The 21,194-nt window shown below is 36.3% G+C and overlaps 1 protein-coding gene across 1 annotated transcript in view; it reads left to right on the top strand.

Annotated features, from left to right (window-relative positions):
• The window catches only part of LOC134541223 (uncharacterized), a 34,332-nt gene extending 13,177 nt beyond the window's left edge, over positions 1-21,155 (top strand). The window contains exons 9-14 of the mRNA XM_063384476.1: positions 978-1,134; positions 4,480-4,674; positions 4,880-5,069; positions 5,543-5,680; positions 7,202-7,495; positions 10,021-21,155. Coding sequence (XP_063240546.1) covers positions 978-1,134; positions 4,480-4,674; positions 4,880-5,069; positions 5,543-5,680; positions 7,202-7,495; positions 10,021-10,266 — 1,220 coding nt within the window. The 3' untranslated portion in view covers positions 10,267-21,155. The remainder of the gene's footprint in view (positions 1-977; positions 1,135-4,479; positions 4,675-4,879; positions 5,070-5,542; positions 5,681-7,201; positions 7,496-10,020) is intronic.
• Positions 21,156-21,194: the final 39 nt, after the last annotated feature.

A 21,194-nucleotide genomic window follows, 5' to 3' on the forward strand; every position in this document is an offset into this window, starting at 1 on the left:
TCGCGAGAATTCCTGTAGCATCGCAGCTGTGACATTTCTACCTCCCCCCCCCCTCCCCCTTTTGCCGTCTCCCCTTCCGGCCGTTAAAACTAGCATACAGCATGCTATGATATGTACCCACCCTTTTTTATGCATCTTCACACTTGACCGCAAGCGCATGCGTCGGAGTGGCGTCGTCACCGCTGACGCACTCTCCTCTACCGGTTCCCCGACCACGCTCCTAACTATACCCTCATGCGATCAGAATTTTAGTAACACTTGAAAGTTCACTGCAAAAATTAAATTAAATTAAATTTTTTTTAGTGTGCATCTTTTATTGATTCACTTTAAAATCATAAATGCTTGCTAAATAATATTTTTTTTAAAATCTAATGTATCTTTTTTAGACCAATTTATTACAAATTTATTATTATTTTTTTTAATGCAGCAATTAATTTTATCATTACAGTAGAACCCCGATTTTAACGAAGTGCTATGGTTACCAAAAATGTTTACTCTAAATCGATGTTTCGTTAAATCCGATTTACCGATTTTCAAATACCACGCACTTAGCTATTCCCCTCGTGCGATCAGAATTTTAGTAACACTTGAAAGTTCACTGCAAAAATATAAATTAATTTTTTTTTTAGTGTGCATCTTTTATTGATTCACTTTAAAACCATAAATGCTCGCTAAATAATTTTTTTTTTAAATCTGAATGTATCTGTTTTAGACCAATTTATTACAATTTTATTTATTTTTTTATATTTTTAATGCAGCAATTAATTTTATCATTATTCTCGTGGAGTAAGTATCAATAAAACAGCTTTTATAAAAATGAATACTATAACACTGAAATCCTCTTGTTTCAAAAAATGAAGTCGGACTGGAAATAAACTGTTGTCTCTGCCGGTCCGGCGCGGCCATGGCTTGCCCGGGTTAAAAAAACAAACGTGTGCCGTGCTTGTGATTCTTTATCTTCCCCCCCCCCCCCGCAGGCATGAACCTGGTGGCCAAGGAGTTCGTGGCGTGCCAGATCAACGAGCCCCCGGGCGTCCTGGTGGTGTCGCCGTTCGCCGGCGCGTACGAGACCATGCTGGAGGCCCTCGTCTGCAACCCGTACGAGCTGGAGGAAGCGTCCGAGGTCATCCACAGGTCAGCTGGGCGGTTCTCTCCCTCCCCGGAGGCTCGTTCAGCGTGACCTTTGAATATATATATACCGTATAGAAGTCGCCAGCCCAGGTTAAAAATTTCTAATACGGTTTTGAGGTAGTTGGTCAATTCGCCGCCGCAATCGCCACCGTCTCTAGGGGCGTCGACTCGTGGTGGTCCCTGGTGGACAAGTGTCGGAACTCTTCAAACACCCCTTCCCCACCCTCCCGTTGAACGACCTTGAGCTGCAGTGAATGATGGGATGGGGGGTGCCCGGGGGAATGACAGCGGGCGACAGTGCTGCGCTCTAACGTGTGAATAACAACCCAAGACGATACAGGGCGTTACGGCAGCGCCCTGCAGCGGTGAAGTTCCCGAGCTGCTCATCATACGCTTCTGGTAAACGTAGAGTAAATCCTATCCACTCGCGACTTCTGTACAGTATATATATTCAAAGGCGTAACGCAGCTCCGTGTACAGTGAAATCTTGTCATAACTAGAATTATATTGATGTACGTACTTTCAATGGGTCGAGGAAAACACTCGACATGGTTATAAAACCGTGTACGCAAAAAAAAATATCTACAAAAATGCGGAAAAAAAATTTCATGCTTCCGGCAGGAAATCTGGCAACACTGGCTGCGAGACATTTGGCTTATTTTACGCAAGGGAATATACACGCTGTGAAGAACAGAGAGGGACAGAAGATGTTCGGTTTTGATGATTATGTGGAAAGAGGGGGAGGGGGGGGGTAGGCAGGTTCGCATACCACTGATTGCATTAATGAATAATATATTTTAATCAGAATCACCACTGCCGTTTTGTGCCGCACGAGGCTGCGTTTATCTGTTGTGCCGACCGCAAAGTCGATGAGTAGAGCCACGGAATTTTCGCGCATTCATTTAGTCGCAAGCTAGAATGCAAACCTCCAACACTGTCGCACCGTGTTCATCATTGGACCGCAGTTATCTGGACACGCCCCTCTACGACCGTGAGCCAATGATGTCCAGCCAGGAGAGAAGTAAGCGAATCAGGTAGTGTGCCAAATAACAAGGATAAAAATGTTCTTGCTATAACTTTGAATTCTATCCTGAGGCCAGAGGAATCGGCGAAATTTCCGGGACTCTAGTTATAACAAAGTCTTATAAAGCAAGAGATTTTGTTCTTTATACTGAAATTTCTTTAAACTGAAATATCCCAACGTACATATACTATTCCCATACTACAAAATGCAATGGCAAAACAAAATGGAACTATGTATGTGTACCTACCCTATAATCATAAATGTTTTAAGCTGCATTATGCTACAGGGTTAGTGGTTTATTTTGAGAAAAAAATATTAATTTAAATCTCTGTAAAATAATATGTAGGATACAACTTTTTTTTGAGCCAACATTCTGTACAAAAGATGCATTCATATGATCTTGAAAATATGTATAATGAAATATCTAATCACTAATTTAAAAAAAAATTTCTAGTGTAATAAATAAGAAATAACGAGTTCGTTATATGGGTATTTTACTGTACTTTTTTTTTAATGTGCAACATCTCGGCTCTCGGAATGCGGCATTTGGTGGGAGTCATTACTTGAATGTGGACGGAAGTCAAGGAACGAAAATGTGTGACAGTCACGGTGCTGCCAACCTTTCTTGCGGATGTCTCGAACTAAAGTTCACAAATGGGAAAATAAACTTCAAGGTATTAACTTTTTATTGAATTTCAACAAGATGGGCAATTTTTTAATAAAAATTCCTTGTCTATAATCAAGTCTGAAGCCGGTGTATCGAAATTTTCCAAGTCTTTTTCACTTTTATCAGAGCCATTTCATTGTGTAGTTAAAAATTAAGGTATGCAAATTGAATGGTTGAATAGTCGACGTAGCTACTCCGGCAGCAAGTTATAGCGACGGATGCAGAAACTACGTGCGATTCGCGTCCAGAAATTGAGTTGGAAACACGGTGTGTTTATCTTTATCACACACTGCATTATTTGAAAGAATTCTACATTAAATTTTGGTTAGAGTTTTGTATTGTAATTGTATTTGCAACATGAGAACACATGAATTTTGTTGTTATCGAGGTTAAAAGTTTACACATTACTGGCAATTACTTTTATTTATCTTTTTTTTTTTTTTTTAATATTTATTTAGAAACTTCTTTAAAGCCAGAAGCGTAAGTTAAAGCAATGACACTGCTCAGAGCGTAACACAAAGTGCAATGCTAAGCTGTGGGGCACGCAATAGAGTCAAGATTATTTGGTGATTTGCAATATAACACGAAATAATACTGAAAAGCATGAAAAATCACAGCATAATCTCGAAATGCAAGTTATATCATTAAATCAAGTAGCATTCAACCAAAACTTTATTCAAATCATAAAAAGAACTAATTTTGCGATGTTTGAAATTTAACGAATGTCATTATTTCCAAAAAAAAATTTGTACCATAGTGCATGGATTAGAAAAATTTATTTCATTTGTTTTATTGTGCATCTTATATTGAATCATGCGCAGAGCTCCCTTTTTCAATTGATTTCGTCCAGATGGCTAAACTGCTTCAAGCACCATTAACTCGTGTGTAGTCATTTTCGTGATAATCGTGGGACGTACCAAGCGTGTTGGTGTTCCAAATGAAACTTCATTTCAGCAAAACTATCCTGGAAATACATTTTGTACGCTTTCGTGGTCATAAAAAACGAATAATTGCAACTTTAAAAGACTCGAGAAAATTAAAATTACGCCATTTAATTCGCATGATGGTGCTGCTATCTGTAGGATATTTTGGTGTAGCGAATGTATCAATGGTTGCCAAACCTCTACTAGAATGCACTGGAATCAGTTTCTAGTCTCGTGCAGGGCACATTTTATTAAAATGGTTGAATTTTCGTTACATAACAGGAATTGGGCTTTGGACACGTTCGGGAATACGGTTCTGCGAGTTACGTTGCGGTCGTGTCCCAACAAGGTAGTGCTTATTCGCTACCTTACCCGGATGTCTTGGAGTACCGCCCTAAGTGCGTCACAGTTGGGGAACCGACATCAGCGCACTTTGATTGCGGTGCGGGCACATGACAACTCGTTTTCACAGTCACGGCCAGGTAGGAAACGTTGGCCGCTGTTGCCATTAGCCAGTGTGTGTTCTCAGTGCACTCCTTGAGCCCTCTGCAAATTCAATTTTGGCATCGCTCCATCTCAAAAAGTTTTTTGTCGCATTACATTCAGAGTCGAATTATTTTCGCTTTAATAAAGCCCAAATTTTGAAATTTAAATTTCAGAAAATTTTTATAGCCTAAAAAGTGTTTAAATATTGCATCTCTTGGTACTTATTATTTTTTTTTTTTTTTTATCAGGGCGCTGACCATGCCAGAAGACGAGCGAACGCTGCGTATGAACGGCTTGCGTCGTCGTGAGAAGCTGAACGACGTGAACCAGTGGGTGCGGATGTTTTTGAAAGCCATGGGCTGCGTGGTTGAAGGTATGAGCGACGATTCGTTGCCAATCACCATGCACCCCGTCACCCCGGACGATTTCGACTACCTCGAGAAGTAAGTCCCAGTCTTCAAAAATGTTACCATAAGGTTTTTGTTGCCGAGTGTGTAGGTATGTACCATGATATCAAATTTTCGTGAATTTGATATTTGATTCAAATGGAGTTGGGTGGGGGGGGAGAGAGAGAGGGATAGATGAAAAAAAAAAGTGGGACGAATGCCGTGTTGCCCGAGCGAGCGAGCGCACGCTGCCGTGCCGCAGGTACGTGGGGCTGAACAACAAGCTGGCCCTGCTGCTGGACTACGACGGCACGCTGGCCCCCCTCGCCCCCCGCCCCGAGCTGGCCATCCTGCCGCCCGAGACCAAGAACGTCCTGCAGCGGCTGTCCAACATGTCGGACGTTTACATCGCTGTTGTGTCTGGCCGCAGCGTCGACGACGTCAAGTCCATGGTGGGTCGCCGTCGGTAGAGGTGTATGAAATTCCGCGATTGCGATGAATGCTGAACAGATGCTCAAATTTTTCCAATCACCGCGATCATTTGCGGTACTTCAACATTCGTTAAATATGTAATTTCAAAACATGCAACTGAAATCCCCCAAAAAAACCGCGAACTCCCATTTTAAAATTCACTCTTGTCATTACTTAATACCTATGTGCGTTGTACATATGCTTTAATTATTTACAACAACAAAATCAACAAAAATAAATGTGAGTAAACAATTTTTTTTAAATGCTATAAAATGCTAAAAATCACATAATAGATGCTATAAATTAAAATTTTTTAAATGCTCTTTTCATACACGTTTAGCCTTCAGTTACGACAAGAGTTTCACAAACCGTGAACTTAACTTCCTTTCTACGAAATTCAAATTACCTGTTTTGCGATGCAGGTTTCAATGTAATTATTATTTTTTTTTTCCAGGTTGGTATTGATAGCATCACATACGCAGGAAACCACGGGCTGGAAATCCTTCATCCGGACGGCAGCACCTTCGTACACCCCATGCCCGTGGAGTACGAGAAGAAGGTGAAAGCCGTGATGAAGGAACTTCAGGAGAAGGTAAGGGATGTCAGGGTGTCGGTAGATCTGGAGAAAGCAGGGAAGTGTCGAGGAATTTTGGGCCATACCGCTCCCAAGTCGGAGGAAAATTCTTTCTTGGCACACTAAGAATTGTTTGAATAGTTTTCTGATCCTTTGTAGAGATGGAGTCAAATTTATGTTCTGATACTGCAATTTTTTTTTAGGTCGTTTATAAAAAGGGTGTTTTTGAGATATTCCAGATGAGGATTCTACCTATCGGTATCGGAAAAACTCTAGTATCTAATTATATTCGAAAGAACAGTAGTTTAAAAAACAATTTTAACATTTCAATCATGTTTGGCAGAGAATAAAGAGGAGAAAATAGTTTTAAAACTTTGTTTCTAATTGATTGCTCATCCTAACATTTAATAGAAACCAGTGATGTGTCAAATCCCTATTTTCTCGAATTTAAATCCCAAGAGTGGTTACTTACTTTCAACATACTCTTTGAATCCGAATCTAGGTCTCAAGGGCACAGAATAAAATAATGTATAAGAAATGAAAAATAGAAAAATTTAACCCTTTAGATGTTCTATTCATGATTTAAGTTTCCAGCATCAATAAATGTTTTTAATTTATTTATATGATTACATGTTAGAATAACACTATCTATGGGGAATGGTTACAGGAAAGATATCAGTGTTGAAATTTTTATTTTACTTTATTTCCTTCGGTACTAAGGTTTGGATGGTATTTTTGAGGATATGATTCTTAGAAGAAAACACAGAATTAATTTATTTTATTTATTTTTGCTGCTGTGTTTATTAGTGCCGCAGGTTTTTTTCATTTACATGGTTGGATTGCCTGGACAGGCCAATCTTGGCATGTGAGAAATTAATGTATTTACTGGCATTTCCTCCAGTATTTATAGGGACCGGAAAAATTCGCGGGTTCAACGACCTGCAGGATGAACTCCACAGTTCTGCGTACACTCGGTCAAATGCCGCCCACTCACTGGCTGCTGTCTTGTGGAGATGTCCCAAAAGTAGCAGCAGCCCGTGATTCGATAAAGCTTCGGTCGGGTGTTTTCTCGTTGGTTCAAGAGTCATCCAGGTGAGTTATTTGCCAGCCAATAGCAGAGGCGGCACTGAGGTATAAATAACTGTTTGTTTGTATTTTAGCCTGTTCGCGAGATGAATTCGCGAATTTTTTCCGGTCTCTAGTTATCACTGTTACTCCTATTATTCAATTTAGTTACAAGTATAGGATATATAGTTTTATTGTCCGACTAGTTAACCTCAGGATGACATGTGTCTACGCATCCCTTGACCTGTGGGGAGGAAAATAAAATTAGCTTTATAGTTACGCCCTTATAGGCAGTGTAATTTTTTTTTTTTTTTTTTTTTTCAGTAAAATGTATGAGCACTGATAAGTCAGTGTTAACAAGCACGTGTTCTCAGTCAAATTCCGGTCTCTTAAGTGTTTAGGATTGAGTGTCTCCTAGCCGGATGTGAGCGGTGTTTCGAAGACGTGGGGGGGGGCGGATGTCCCCGGGGGCAGGTGTGCAGGGAGGGGGCGTGGGTGGAGAACAAGGGGGCGATCCTGACCTTCCACTACCACGAGACCCCGCCCAAGCTGCGCCAGACCGTCGTGGCGGAGGCCGAGGGCATCATCAGGGCGGCGGGCTTCCTGGTGGGGAAGGCCCGCTACGCCCTGGAGGTGAAGCCGCCCATCGAGTGGGACAAGGGCCGCGCCTCGCACTACATCCTCCGCACCGTGTTCGGCGTGGACTGGATCGAGCGGATACGCATCATCTACGTGGGCGACGACGAGACGGACGAGGACGCCATGGAGGTGATTATTGCGGCGGCGACGCCGCGCGACACCCCCTTTTCCCCGAGTGTCGAATCCACTCGGAAAGGTACCTTATTCACCCGAATAGAGGCCGACCCCGATTCTAGGCCGACCCCAAATCCTGTTCACTGTCCATTGAAAAAAAAAAAAATAGTTTGTTATCCATAAAATTAGAATCACAATCACTTGTATTGTTTTCTTCTTCCTCACTGTCATCTTGCTCACTTCCACTTACTCTTGTCTCGCCACAAATCATCATCTTATAAATATTATAATAAATATAATGTATCTGATAAATATTATAATAAACACTAAATTACACCTTACGTTATGTACCACGTGTTTACTAACAAAGTTTTTTTGTAGGTTAGTTTGTCACTGGAATCTGATCATAGATTACAGTAATATATCTACTAACGTAAGACGTCAATACCAGTGTTGGAAGTTAGAAAACAGTATTTATCTATGATGAAACACCAGTTGTACCAACATCCATGATGTTTCATTCTCAAATGTAACGCCATTTTGCAGTTACACTGTTTCATAATGGAACACACCCTAATAAGCACAGATGTTGGTAACTGCCGGCTAATGTTTTGTCTACCTATAATTCTTACGTATGTTGCTTACATACATACAGTATTCCCCAACCTATATATTAGTTAGTGAAATTGCTATTGTCCACGGAAAACCAAATCCAATTGTGTAAATCATTAAATGCGGTTATAGTACTATAGTATTACGATAATTAATTATTTTAACTGACTTGATTGAGTGCTTTTTGTCTTGATGTGCGTTTCTAGGCCGACCCAATATTTTCAAGGTAATTTTTGGAGATAAAAACCTCGGCCTCTATTCGGGTAAATATGGTACAACTCGTTAATTTCAAGTCCTCGGTTTAAATGCAAACTACAATCACGAAGTACTTCTGTACATGGGACACGTCACCCCCCCCCCCCCGTCCCCCCAATAATAAAAGTCTTCCAATTTTGTCCCCTCCAATAATATATTTAGTTTCGTAGATATATTAAAAAATATGATTTCTGTGATACAACCCCATATGTCGCGCATGGTGCATTTAGTCGTATCGTGGTAATGTGAGCACTGTTTTTTTTACAAATTTGTTCTCTGAAAATATTTTTTTATATAAAATAAATTGTATATTGCAACCCACTATAATTAGAATATTTAGGAAAGAAAAATTGCCTAAAAACCACCTTTTTGCACCTTCAAACCCCAAATTTTCCCGGGGGAGGACCCCCGGACCCCCACTTTTTTTCTCTCCAGGGGATGGATATTCCTCAACAACTAAATCAATTGCAGTCCCCCCCCTAAAAATATATCCTTGCGACGCCCATGCTTCTATATCCAAAGCTCCGAGGATGTCTCCACTCCCTAAAAATAAAGATTCATTGTTATGTTTCGTACGTTGCAATTCTAATTTTCCTGAAGGGTTTGTTAGGAAGTAACGTTCCGGTCCCGCCTGCCTTTAATACTGTACTTTCAAGACACTGCCATGCCATATTAGTAGACGCCTGAAAACTTTGCGATTGCGATAAACATGGTAAATAACATGATTTCCGATGCTTTGAAGTTAAAACGTGACTAATTGTTTTCCATCTTTTAAGCTAATTCCTACCCAGATAACCTTACATTTTACAAATTTTAAGTTTACACTTTTTTCCTTCTCAAAACTATCTTGAAAACTGTGCATTGTTGCGAAAAAAAAATGTTTAGATTAAATCATGTTTGCATTTTAAATTATGAACAAAAAAAGATCTTTACTAAATTTTTTCGTATCTATAAGCATTTTATTTTATCTGCAAATCTCCACATTTCCTGTTTGTGTGGCTTCTTTTTACTTCGACTGTAATTCCAAGCCTTGCCGACCTGTCAGCTACAGAAGGAGCTTGGTTAAAAAAGGTACACTCTCACTGTCTTAAACTGTGTCCCTTAACGCCATTACTGTTATGAGTATGAAAAATGAGACAAGGTAAAACTTGGGAATGCATGGGGGGGGGGGGGGGGGGGGGAGAGTTGGAGGAAGAGAATTGGAACCTGTCGCAGAGTCCTTTCCATTTCTTCTCTGTCTCTCTTTCTCCCTGCTTGCCTTTGTCTGTCATGACTGCTTTTCTTTAGCTGGCAAAACTCTTTTTTTTTTTTTTTTTGTTCAATTCACTTCACTTTTTGTGGCTTCCTCATTTAAAAGAAGCAGTGTAAATCACTCATACTGATGAAAGTGGGCACCGTTTACAAATTTACTAATTAAAAATTTTTTTTTTAATTTATACGTTTTTTCAATTCTGATTTACATTCTTAAAGCATTTTTTTCATAAACTTGTAGCCAAAAAGTTTTGGGTCGTATTATATTCAGACACGTTAAAATATGGTCAGCAAGTTCCAGTGGCTTTGAGTCTCGTACGAGGGTGGGAAATTTATCTTCCATCCTTCGTCGCTGGAAAGGCTCTGACCTCGTCTCGTGCCGGGAACTGCTGTGCTAGCACGCGTGTGTGTTCGGTCGGCAGGCGCTGAAGGGCATGGCCGTGACGTTCCGCATCACCACGTCGCACATCACGCACACGGTGGCCCAGCACCGGCTGCCCAGCACGGACGCCGTGCTCGCCCTGCTCAAGTGGGTGGAGCGCCACCTGGCGCAGCGCCGGGTCAAGCTCAGCGACGAGAGCCTGCTCCACACATCCCACTCGCGGCACAGCATCGCCGTCGAGGTGCTGTACAGCGGGCCAGAGAAGAACGGCGGCAGCTCCCAGTGATCCGGGTCCCCCCCCCCCCCCCCGGGCCGGCGAGACACACGTCGCGTGCGTTTGATAGCAGTCCTGCGTTACACACCACACGCACTTTCAGGGATATAGTTCCACCGCCATCCTCACTTGGCTTCTGCGGAAGAAAAATTGTCGGGAGTTGTCGACAAGACTGGTTAGCTCGTACGTGCGGGATCAGTTTGTCTGCGTGTTTTTTTCTTTTTTTTTTTTTTTGTACGTCGGCCGTTTAATATTGATGCTAGTCCTATACATCATGGCTACACGTAACTTTCATGGGAAATAGTTCCACCGCCAATCTCACCACCTGGCTTCTGCCGAAGGAAAAATTGTCGGGAGTTGTCGACAAGACTGGTTAGCTCGTACGCGCTGGGTCAGTTTGTCGGCGTGTTTTTTTTTTTTTTTTTGCGTTGACCGTTTGATTTTGATGCTAGTCCTACACATCGTGGCTACACATGCATACTTTCATGGGAAATAGTTCCACCATTATCTTGTTTTATCTCTCCCTGAAAAAATAATATGATAAAAAGAGACTGGTTAGCTGGTATGTGCGGAGTTTAATTTTTTGTCACGTGTTTCTCACATGTTAACCCTGTGTTCAGTGTTAATTTTTACATTAAAACTAAACCCATTTTATTGTTTTTCATGTAAATACATAGTTCTTCGCCGTTCAAAACATGGGAAGTATCCCGGTTAATTTTTGTTTGATTTTTTTTTTGTATCAGAAAGTGAGAAGACATGGTTAGCTTAAATATGTGATGTTAATTTTGCATTACAGCTATTTTTTTTGTGAGAATGATGTAGCTGCCCCGTAGATATCAGACAGCTGGGAGCATCGTGGGAGTTACAATCAAAACGAGTTTACAAAAAAATGTGATGCATATATTTTCATATAATGTTTGGGCTTTGCAGTACTGCTTACTGGTTTCAATTAATATTTGTACCCAAAATTAAAAATTAAAATAAATGCTTTACTAGACTTTACTTTGCAGAGTTTTTTTTTTTTAAATTCAACGGTTTGTTGATGTGAATTGTTATGCGTAGTCAATCTAAGCTGCAGCGAATGTCATAATCAGCTCTGACAGAAAAGAAATGTGCACATTACTTTGAAGTGTGTCATTTTAACCGTAGATAAACGTAGATGTTACTGTATTTTTGAAAAACTAGGATTGTTGCTGTACAGATTAATATGTAACAGAGACATATATATATTTTATGGTCAAGCTTAAAATGACTGACAGTTGTTAAATGGTGTAGATGTATTTCACATCAATGTTGCCTTGCATTACTTTTTATGTGTAAAAATTATTTCTAAAACCAAAAGTTGTTAAAAGTAATTTTTATTTATTCATCCCCTACCAGATGGCAAAAAAACCATCATAACTTTTGTTTTTACTTTCTTACCGTTTGTTTAGTGTTTAGCTTACGTTCATGAAATATTTTAGACAGTCTATTAAGAAGGCAAAACTAATATTTCAAGCTGTCCTTTTACCTCATATTCAGAATTTTATGCACAAGTACCCAGTGTATCAATAACAACACTGGTGCTAAACACTAAAACTCTGCACACAGAACAAGTTTCGTATTTGAAAGAAAATATAATCTTGGCAGTCTTTGGTTCCCAGAAATTTTTTTTGTTACATATATTCACATTTTATTTTTAAAATATATTTAAAACTAGATTTGAGTTAGTGTCTTAAAGTTTACTGGAATATAATGTAGTGGAAATGTGGTATAGGTTCATGATAGTTTAAGCAGTAAATAAAAGCTTTATGTTAAGCCATATTTTGTCAACGTTATACAATCTTTTAGACAATGTTATTTTATTTTAATCACTTACTTACACTCTCATCTACTTGTTATATTTAGCCAAACTGGCATTAATAAGACATCTATTCTACGTATATTAGAGTAATATATTGGCCTTATGCTGTTGTTTCTTATATGTAACTATTTTATTTGTAAGTTCCCAAGGTCAGTTGTGATTTTTCATGAAGTCTAAAAGAATTATTAATGTTATAAAGTGTATTGTGTGTGTAGCAATAACCAAATTGTGTAGATTTTATTTTTTTATTTTTTCTGTTTTCTGGTTTTTTGTTAATATGCTAATGACCATTCCGGTGAGGTGATAGATGTTTGAAAGATCAAACAGCTTATAGAAACTAAGCATTGCAGATTCAGTCAGGATCCGCAGCTGGTAATAAGCAAGATGTAAAAGTTGTCCTGTTAGTATGATTACGTAGTGTCTTGTCTATAAAAGTATACTCAAAATATTTCTGTTTATTTGAAAGGATTTCATTAATTTTTTTTTGGTGTTTTTTCAATGGGATATATAATTTTTTTTTCTAGTAAGTCAGGATACAAGAAATAAAATTCTCAAATACATATAAATAATGGTTTTATTTTTAATTGTGTCATCATCTTAAGAGGCCGTGTCACAAATTTGCGCTCCTATCTATATCAATGTTATTTTAAAAGGCAGTTTTTCTCAAAGTCTATAAGAGGTAGGGGCCGGAAATTTTGCCTACTGAAAGTATACAATACATTTAACATAACCGCTTTTTTCAAATTTAGTTATCATATCATATATTATTTCTGTGATGAAAATAATATTATCAATATTTTGATTTGTCCAGATACATTGAAATTTTGCTTATATTTATAATTATTTAGCAAAAACTGAAAACGCCATTGAAATGTATTGCACATTACCTTCCGATCAGTGTCTTCATGATCATGATGGGTTTATAAACCTGGGTGTAATCAAGTCTTTAACAATTACATGACAACATTTATACTTAATAATTTGGAGATATGCCTTTTCTATCCTCAGCCCCTGAGCTTTTACTATCTGGTCTGGCGACCGACCTGACACTCTTCAACCACCCCAGGGGTCTCCGATTGCACATCTTATCAAAAAAAAAAAGCTGTTCGTTCATTTGTTTTTGTGTTCGAGCGAAGGTTTACTTCTCCATAAGTGCCACAGACTTCACACATTTATGCCAAGGGAATATTCCGCTGATGTGACGCTATACGAATGTATTATTCGCGACCATACAACTTTTTTGTTTGTCATCGGGAAAATGACGCCGCAGTTTGATTTTTTGTGGTGATATAAAATAAATTTTCTTGCTAGGGAATGTTCATTTTGAATTGAGCATTTTTAAATGTCAGCGTAGAATATGCTTATCTGCCCATTTTGTTTCTTTCCATAATAATGAGTAAAGTTAACATTGTCATAGACATTTTATTATATTCGTTTGCCGTCCAAGTACAAATGTCACACTATATCGCACGTAATTCTATTTTTTACTAATTTGTTAGTTGTCATTTTATTTAAGTTATAAATAACAGTAATAAAAATTATTACTTAATAGTCCAGAATAGAGATTGAGTTATTATTCATTTAATAGGAGTTTAAAATATGGTACTACATACATATTTATATTATCTTGTTGTCTTCTTTGTAACTTTACTGGAAGAATGGCATTTGGTATGTATGTTAACTCACAATGAAAATACTTCAGAAGTACTCAATTAACAGTGAACAACCTAGGGCCTATACTAATTTCATTATGTTCATGAAATATAATTGATATTACTAATAATGAACTGTATGTGTTTTGCGTAGAGATATCGTACGAACTGTATGTGGTACAGACCAACATTAGCTAAGACTCTGTAAATAAGTAATTTCAGTTAATGTGTAGAGAATATTAAAAGTTAGAAATAATGATATATATATAAAACAATGCAGAGTAATCAGCATAAAAATAGAAGTTGTTTTTACGTAGCGCCTACTGGAATGTATATTTTGTGTTGAATTATGTGGTATGATTAGTATTCTCTTATTGTAAGATGTGTTTTGTTAAAATCTTATAAAACATCACTTACTGTTGAAGGATTTTCATTTTTTTTTGTGATGATCTTACTTAAACAAGTTTTAATTATATTACACATGTATATTTTAAAAGCATTTTAATGTATACTTATAGAATTGTAATAGGCTTTATACGGACTCTCACGATGCATGTGAGCATCTATAATTAATAGAGACCGGAAAAATTCGCGGATTCATTCGGCGATAGGCTAGAAGTCAAATACATATACCTTTTAGATGATTTTGCTATTGGCTTACTGTTCATCTGGACGAATCTCAACCAATTATAAAACACCAACCAAAGAGGGATCGAATCACAGACAAACAAGCTGAGACGACTAACAAGTCAGCAGCAAATGAACTGCCGTTATTTGCCCGAGTGTACAGGGGAATGTGCAGTCTATCCTGAAGGCCGTCGAAACCGCGAATTTTTCCGGTCCCTAATCTACATCAATATTATGGCCGTTTCACAAGATCAAATATTTATTGAATTCAATCTGTTGCATTCATTGTACATGATTTTCGATATGTACATTGAATTCAATACAAATTGAAGATGTTACTCAACTAAGCTTATTCTTATTAACTTATAAGTATTTTGTTTGTTCAGTACATAAAAGTAAAAGATTCGTTATTATTTAAATAATGAGCATCTTTAAGCAATAACGTTTTCAAAATATTTACTTAAACATAATGGAATATATTTTTTAAATACTTTATATCTACGATCACATCAACGGCAGTATTATGTAATCAATGAGGTAATGAAATATCCTGAAAGGATATTTTCTTCTCTGTAAAGTAAATTTGTAATGCAGCCCTCTTAATGTTAGTCTTGTGAGTTATTTCGTCTTCTAATATGCTACAGCAATGTATAAAATTAAGTTTTGTTAGTGTTTTAGTCTTGTGTAATGTGATAAATTCAATATTTTTTTTGTATGTTCGTATTCATAAAGGTAGGCTACATATCGTATTAAGATAAATAGTAATATTTGTAAATTTAAATTCTTTGAAACAACGTCGATAAGAGGTTCACCTACCTCTGTTAAACTGTATGATGGTGCATTGTAAAAAATTAGGTAGTCTGACTTAAGTGAGATTGTATTTAGATTGTGTGTGATGCATATGCAATATCTAAGCATATGCATTTATGTTATTATCCTTTTAAAACGTTACATGATGAATTTCGTATACTTTTTAATGTCAACTAACATTATTTTTCACGGACTATTACATCCAGATAAAGAATAATTACCACATGTTTGAAGATTAATTGTATTCCGATACGTTTAAAGTATTAAAATTTTTAGTTTTAGATACGACTCATACTACATTTGTTAAAGTGAGGTTTCTTGATTCTGAATCCCTGCATCTGCAATTTCCTAGTGAGCCGCCGGTCAGATTGTCATCCTCTCAGATTGTCGAGGAACCAGATACATTTTTCGTCGAGTAAACTCGAGCTGTCAACCTTCCCACTAATCCTGTGATAAGGGTATAGTAGCTTTATCACGCGCTGCGGCTACAGTTCCTTCGGTTGAAAAAGCCACTAAATCTCACTGTTAAAAGAGAGAACTTCTAGAGCAGAATATTGGAAATAAACATTTACTGACACGGCCTCTTAAGTATTGAATTTACGGGTAACAAAGGAAATAAAATTGTATGACTTATCATTTTATAATAATTATGTTTGTTCCAAACGAACTGTGAAACTGAACCTTGTATATTTTGTAATATTTCCGTTTCATAAATATGGAAGTTGTAACATTAAACTTTGGTGTATCAAAAAAACAGATATGTACTAAAAAAATTTTTTAATGTAACCATTAAGATTGAATATACAGTAGACTCCTGATTATCCGAGGTAATATCTGGCAAGGGGTCCACAGATAACCTAAATACACGGTTAATTTAAAAATAAAAAAAAAACCCTTGTCCAAAAAATTTTTTATCCTGACTATCAAGACAAATACTGTAACACCCGCCTCTCGAAGTAATGCCTTAATTTGTTCCAGTAAAATAGAGCGCTTACAAAGCAGCGCTCATCAAATAAGTTTTTTTTTTCCATAAGATAATATTTTAATCAAGACACTATTCCCATTAAAATTAATTTACGGTACTAATACATGTTGATACATTTGAAGTACATTCAAATAAATGTTGAATAACTTTTGAGATTAAACAACCTAAAAATAAATTTCAAATTTCACGTACCGCATTGTTTACATAATAGGCACTACTAACATTTCTGAGTTACAAAATAATGATGTGATTGAGGTAGGAGATATTTTTTAGTTATAATAAGATCTAAAAAAAAAAAAAAAAAAAAAAAAAAAAAGTGAAAAACTTAACTTTTTCTATTATTAGAGAGAATATTTAGCCTGTTAACATAATTCCTGACTGTTGTTTAATAAATGTGTTTCTGCCATGATTTGCCACTAGCACATCCTAGTACGCGTCAGATAAACTACAAGCGAGATGGCGGAGTATATATGTTGTCTGAACATTCTGGGTGTCTTCGGAAATAAATATTCCGTGAAGGAAGCAAATAGCTATTGAAGAAACAGCAAAATAGTGTTTGTTGATGATTTGTCACATGTTTTCATTGTATTACTAATTCATTGCGTTGTATTTAATGTAACACGCGTGGCGTTGTCATTGTGCGTGCACGGAAATAAAGTGTCAAAAAGTATTTTTGTATTTATGGTTTATGGAAGTGAATTGAAGGCATGGTTAATCTGCATGCAGGACAAATCGCACCCGAATAATCAAAAGTCTACTGTACATTTTTTTAATCCATTTTAGCTTTGGATGGAAAATGTATTTTGTTTGGCAGTTATAAATTTTTTTTTTAAATTTTGCCAACAATACCTTGATGCTTAATGCCATACTGTATTTACAAGCATGTGGATCACACAATTTATGTCAATTTTTAGATTTAAAAATTTGGTGCAACCCTTATGCAAGTATCCCACTTTGGTTAAAAAAAATTACATTTTCCGATTGCTGTGTGCCGTTGATTATGTGCGTAAATAAGTTTCTTGAGTTGAGTTTTGATAATATACATTGAAACTCTGTGAAGACGTGTTTCGTGGGTGCGTGTGTGTGCGCGCATGTGTGTGCATACACGGTGAATGGTAGGACAATAACTGCACTGATCGTGTAGCTTTACTATACTGCAGATATTTTAATTAATTAATTAAATTAGAAAAATTATTCTTATATGTGAAGTTTTATTTATTAGAAACCAACATAAGCTAGTTATTTATGGACATATCCAATCATATAGTGCAAGGTTATTATTATTATTATTATTTAACAAAAAGTAAAAAAGTAAAAAAGTAAAAAAAGTCTAAAAATGAACATACAACTGCGACGTGGGTAAACACGGTAATGAAACAGCTCCGATAAAAGCAAAAAAGACTTGAAAAAATACATTACCCCAGCTTTGGACCCGATTTTTGACAAGGAATTTTTTTTAAATATTTCCCAACTTGTTCAAATTAATCAAACAGTTGTTACTATAAAGTTTTTGTTTAGCTTTGTGAACTTTCAGTTCACGGCATCCGCCACAGATGGCTGCACTGTGGTCAGTGGTCACACATTTCCATTTCACGCAACTTCCGCCCCATTCAAGAAATTACTCCTACCAAAAATGCTGAATACAAAGATTTAAGATGTTAACACAACAGAAAAAATTTTGATGGAGTTGTTATCCGAACCAGTAGGTAACTGGCTTTGGTGAGGAAGAGAGAGTGGTACACTATGGAGTCACGGAAAAGTTTAATTCAAGGCCCCTGTCCACCCTGGCGCACAATACGGTGGGCGGAGCTTCAGGAAAAAACCCCACGAGATTTGAAAACTGCTCGATATATCCGAGTGGGGCCTTTTTACGATAAGCAATTAATAATACTCTTAGGTCAGATGAAAAGTTCTGTTTCTAAACTAAATTTTTAGAAGTGTAGAAATTTTTTATAATGTGTTAATTTTTATGAATGATACATTGGGTAAAGATTTATTGAAAGCACTCTAGGGACTTTCATTCCACCTTTCAGATCTCTTGTATCAAGGCATCGCACAAATGTTACCACATATTTTCAGGTGAAATAATTTATTTTAATTCAATTATAAAAGTATGTACAGTGTCATCATTTATTTCAGATTTGAGATTGGGCACACTAAGCTTTATTGCATGTGAACACACACGAGACAAATTCGAAAATCCCTTGAATAAACCTGGATTTTGATATTCTCAAGAGATTGGTCAACCTGTAATTTCTTTCAAAATGAGCAAAAATGAAGAAATTTCCTTCAAAACGGATTTAGGTGAATGGTCTTCACTTAAAATAAAAACTTAAGTTTTTACAAGTATTATCAACACCATAAAAATATTCAGTTTCCCTGTGTACTATTGAACTTAAAGTAGTTTTCATAGAAAATCTCTATTCTACAAGGTTTTGTTAAAAATGTGAAGTAAAATTTTTTTATACTAGATGTAGTCATTGAAATAGCTCATATAAAAAAAATAATTTTACAAGGAGTCTAAATCATCAATAACTTTTTTTGTTTATCACGGAAAACAAATTTTCTTAATATTACTATACAGCAGAGGTTCCCAAAGTTATTTGGGTTCCGCGAGTCAGGACGAATGTCATATAAAGCGGGCACAATTATTTTCAAATAACTTCCTTTGAAGGAGTTGAGGTTCCACCAAAAGAAAAGTCGATAAAAAAAATTGGAACCGCTGGTATATAGGGGTGGCTTTTTTTTTTTTTTTTTTTTTTTTTTTTTTAATTAATTTTAAAAACTATGTCATTTAGGGCCTAAGTTTAGGGGTTTGTGAAAATGTCTAATTCATTTTGTAGTGTAGCGTGAAAAGAAGAGTGAAATCAGATGTGGAATTTGCAAATTTAAAAATTTATTCAATACTGATGTTTACCTTATGAAGGTAGGTTTTAGTAGTCATTTTACCTTTATTCTGTTGGGAAGCTTTGCTTTTGGTGTTAATGTCGTCTTATTTTTATATGGTTTCAGATTTTCTGTTTGGGAGTGAGAAAAGCAAGGTTTAACCAACCTGAAACACAACCCCCCCCCCCCCCTTTTTTTTTTTCCTCCTCTGTGATTGCTAATTATTTTGAAGTACATATAATTTCATCACGTGATTATGTTCTCGATCGTAAATTCTTGAGGATATTTTTAATTTTTTTTTTTTAAATGGAAAACTGGTCCATCTCTCTGTTAGTGTAGCTCTCAAAAATGCTTACTCTGATAAGAGAAGTAAGCATATGTGATAAGTCTTCCACTGTCTCAACTGAATTTTAAGTGACATTTAAAAAGTTATGTTTGTAATCTTCTAAACATTCGCTTACAATTTATTTGTCGGAAGCCATTAATTATTTTCAGCATTATTGCTGAACTCAAGTATTATTAAACTTGGCTGCCTTATCCAATTGTTTCACAGATTCATGCAATATCAGTTGGAAGCCCACAGAATAATACCTCTGGCCTAATAATTTGCGGTGGTTGAATCTGCCTTTTGTTTTGGCTAAATAATTACAGTGTGTCACTGTAATTTTCAAACAATTTATGCAAGACCAAAATTGACCAAGAGAGTATTGTAATGCATTTCTATCTTTCTGCAAAAGTAATTACGTGAAACAGAAAATATTTTTGTGTTGCTTTTTTTTTTTTTTTTTTCTTTAATGATTTCAAAACCGTTTCAAATACTGCATACGTCAATCTCACGGATAACACATTGACATAATATACGTTGTACAGACATGTAGCTGTCATTTTGAAAGTTGCGCATTTTAAAATTAGGTTTAATGCTGGCTTATGGTTTCGAAAGTAAAGGTAACACTTTAAAATACAGTGTCTGCTAGTTTTTTTTTTGTCCCTCATTAATTATATCTAGCCAATACATAAATTACTCTACAGCAACATTGTAATACGAAAAAAAACATTGAGTGGTGTGTTTGCACGTTATGTAGTGTGATAGTTTAATCAATAGGTTGTTTGGTGAAGTTAAAAAGCAACTTGTGTTTAATTACATATATTTAATAGAACTTAATTTGAAGGCTTAGGGGTGTGTGGGTGTTAAAGATTATTAGTGTAGCGAGAAGTGTACGAGGCATTTAATTGTGCGTTCAGAAGAATCATTGGCCGTGCATCCCACACTAACAACCGACGCCAAAACAAACATTCAACCTCAAAATTATTCAGAACGTTGCAAATTTTACCAAGGTTGAGAACCATTCGGAAGTTTTGGTAAAGAACAGGTTCTCAGACTGTTTAAACCCTAAACCTAAATCCACCCTAAAATTAAAATGACGCTTCTGCATCATGAATCAACCTTTGGAAACCCCTGGCTCTTTGAAAGTCATGGGTGGAAAAATTGTTAAAACACCAGTTTTCGATTTGCCAATTAGGAATGCTATATTTTACATCTTTAGCGGTGTCAATTCAAGTAGCACAAGAACACAGTCATTGCAAATGTTTTATTATCTCTCTTATGGACATTCAGAAAAGTCTCTTTTATGCTAAACAAAAGAGGATGAATATGAACTAACACTATTCTTCTAATATTGTGGATGTTTTTGTGCTGGGCATTTCTGTAAACGTTCCTAACTTACATTGGAAATTAATCAGCTTCATTGTGTAAGTTTCACACTGTAGTGTTAATCTGTTACTAGTAGTGCTATTGTTGCTGTAAAATGTTTAATAAAAGTGATTTTTATTTGTTCTGTGTATTATGTAATGTACTAAAGTAGGTTTTTTTTTTTTTTCAGTTGTGCATTTGTGCTTGTAGATTAGTGAAAGTAATTTTTAGTTAAATTCTGGAACCAGTAAGACTGGGAATTAAGTATGAATAGACAAAAATGGTTTGAATAATTATATCCATTGTATGGAATGCTGATAATTATTATGTAAGACAGTTTTGTTGAATTTTTAGTGTTATATGTATGATACCAATTGAACAAATAATAAAATGGACTGTATATGTTGATTGTGGGCTAACAGTAATTTTTTTTTATATGTTTCAACT

This window comes from Bacillus rossius, chromosome 18, assembly GCF_032445375.1.
Source record: "Bacillus rossius redtenbacheri isolate Brsri chromosome 18, Brsri_v3, whole genome shotgun sequence".
Taxonomy (NCBI): domain Eukaryota; kingdom Metazoa; phylum Arthropoda; class Insecta; order Phasmatodea; family Bacillidae; genus Bacillus; species Bacillus rossius.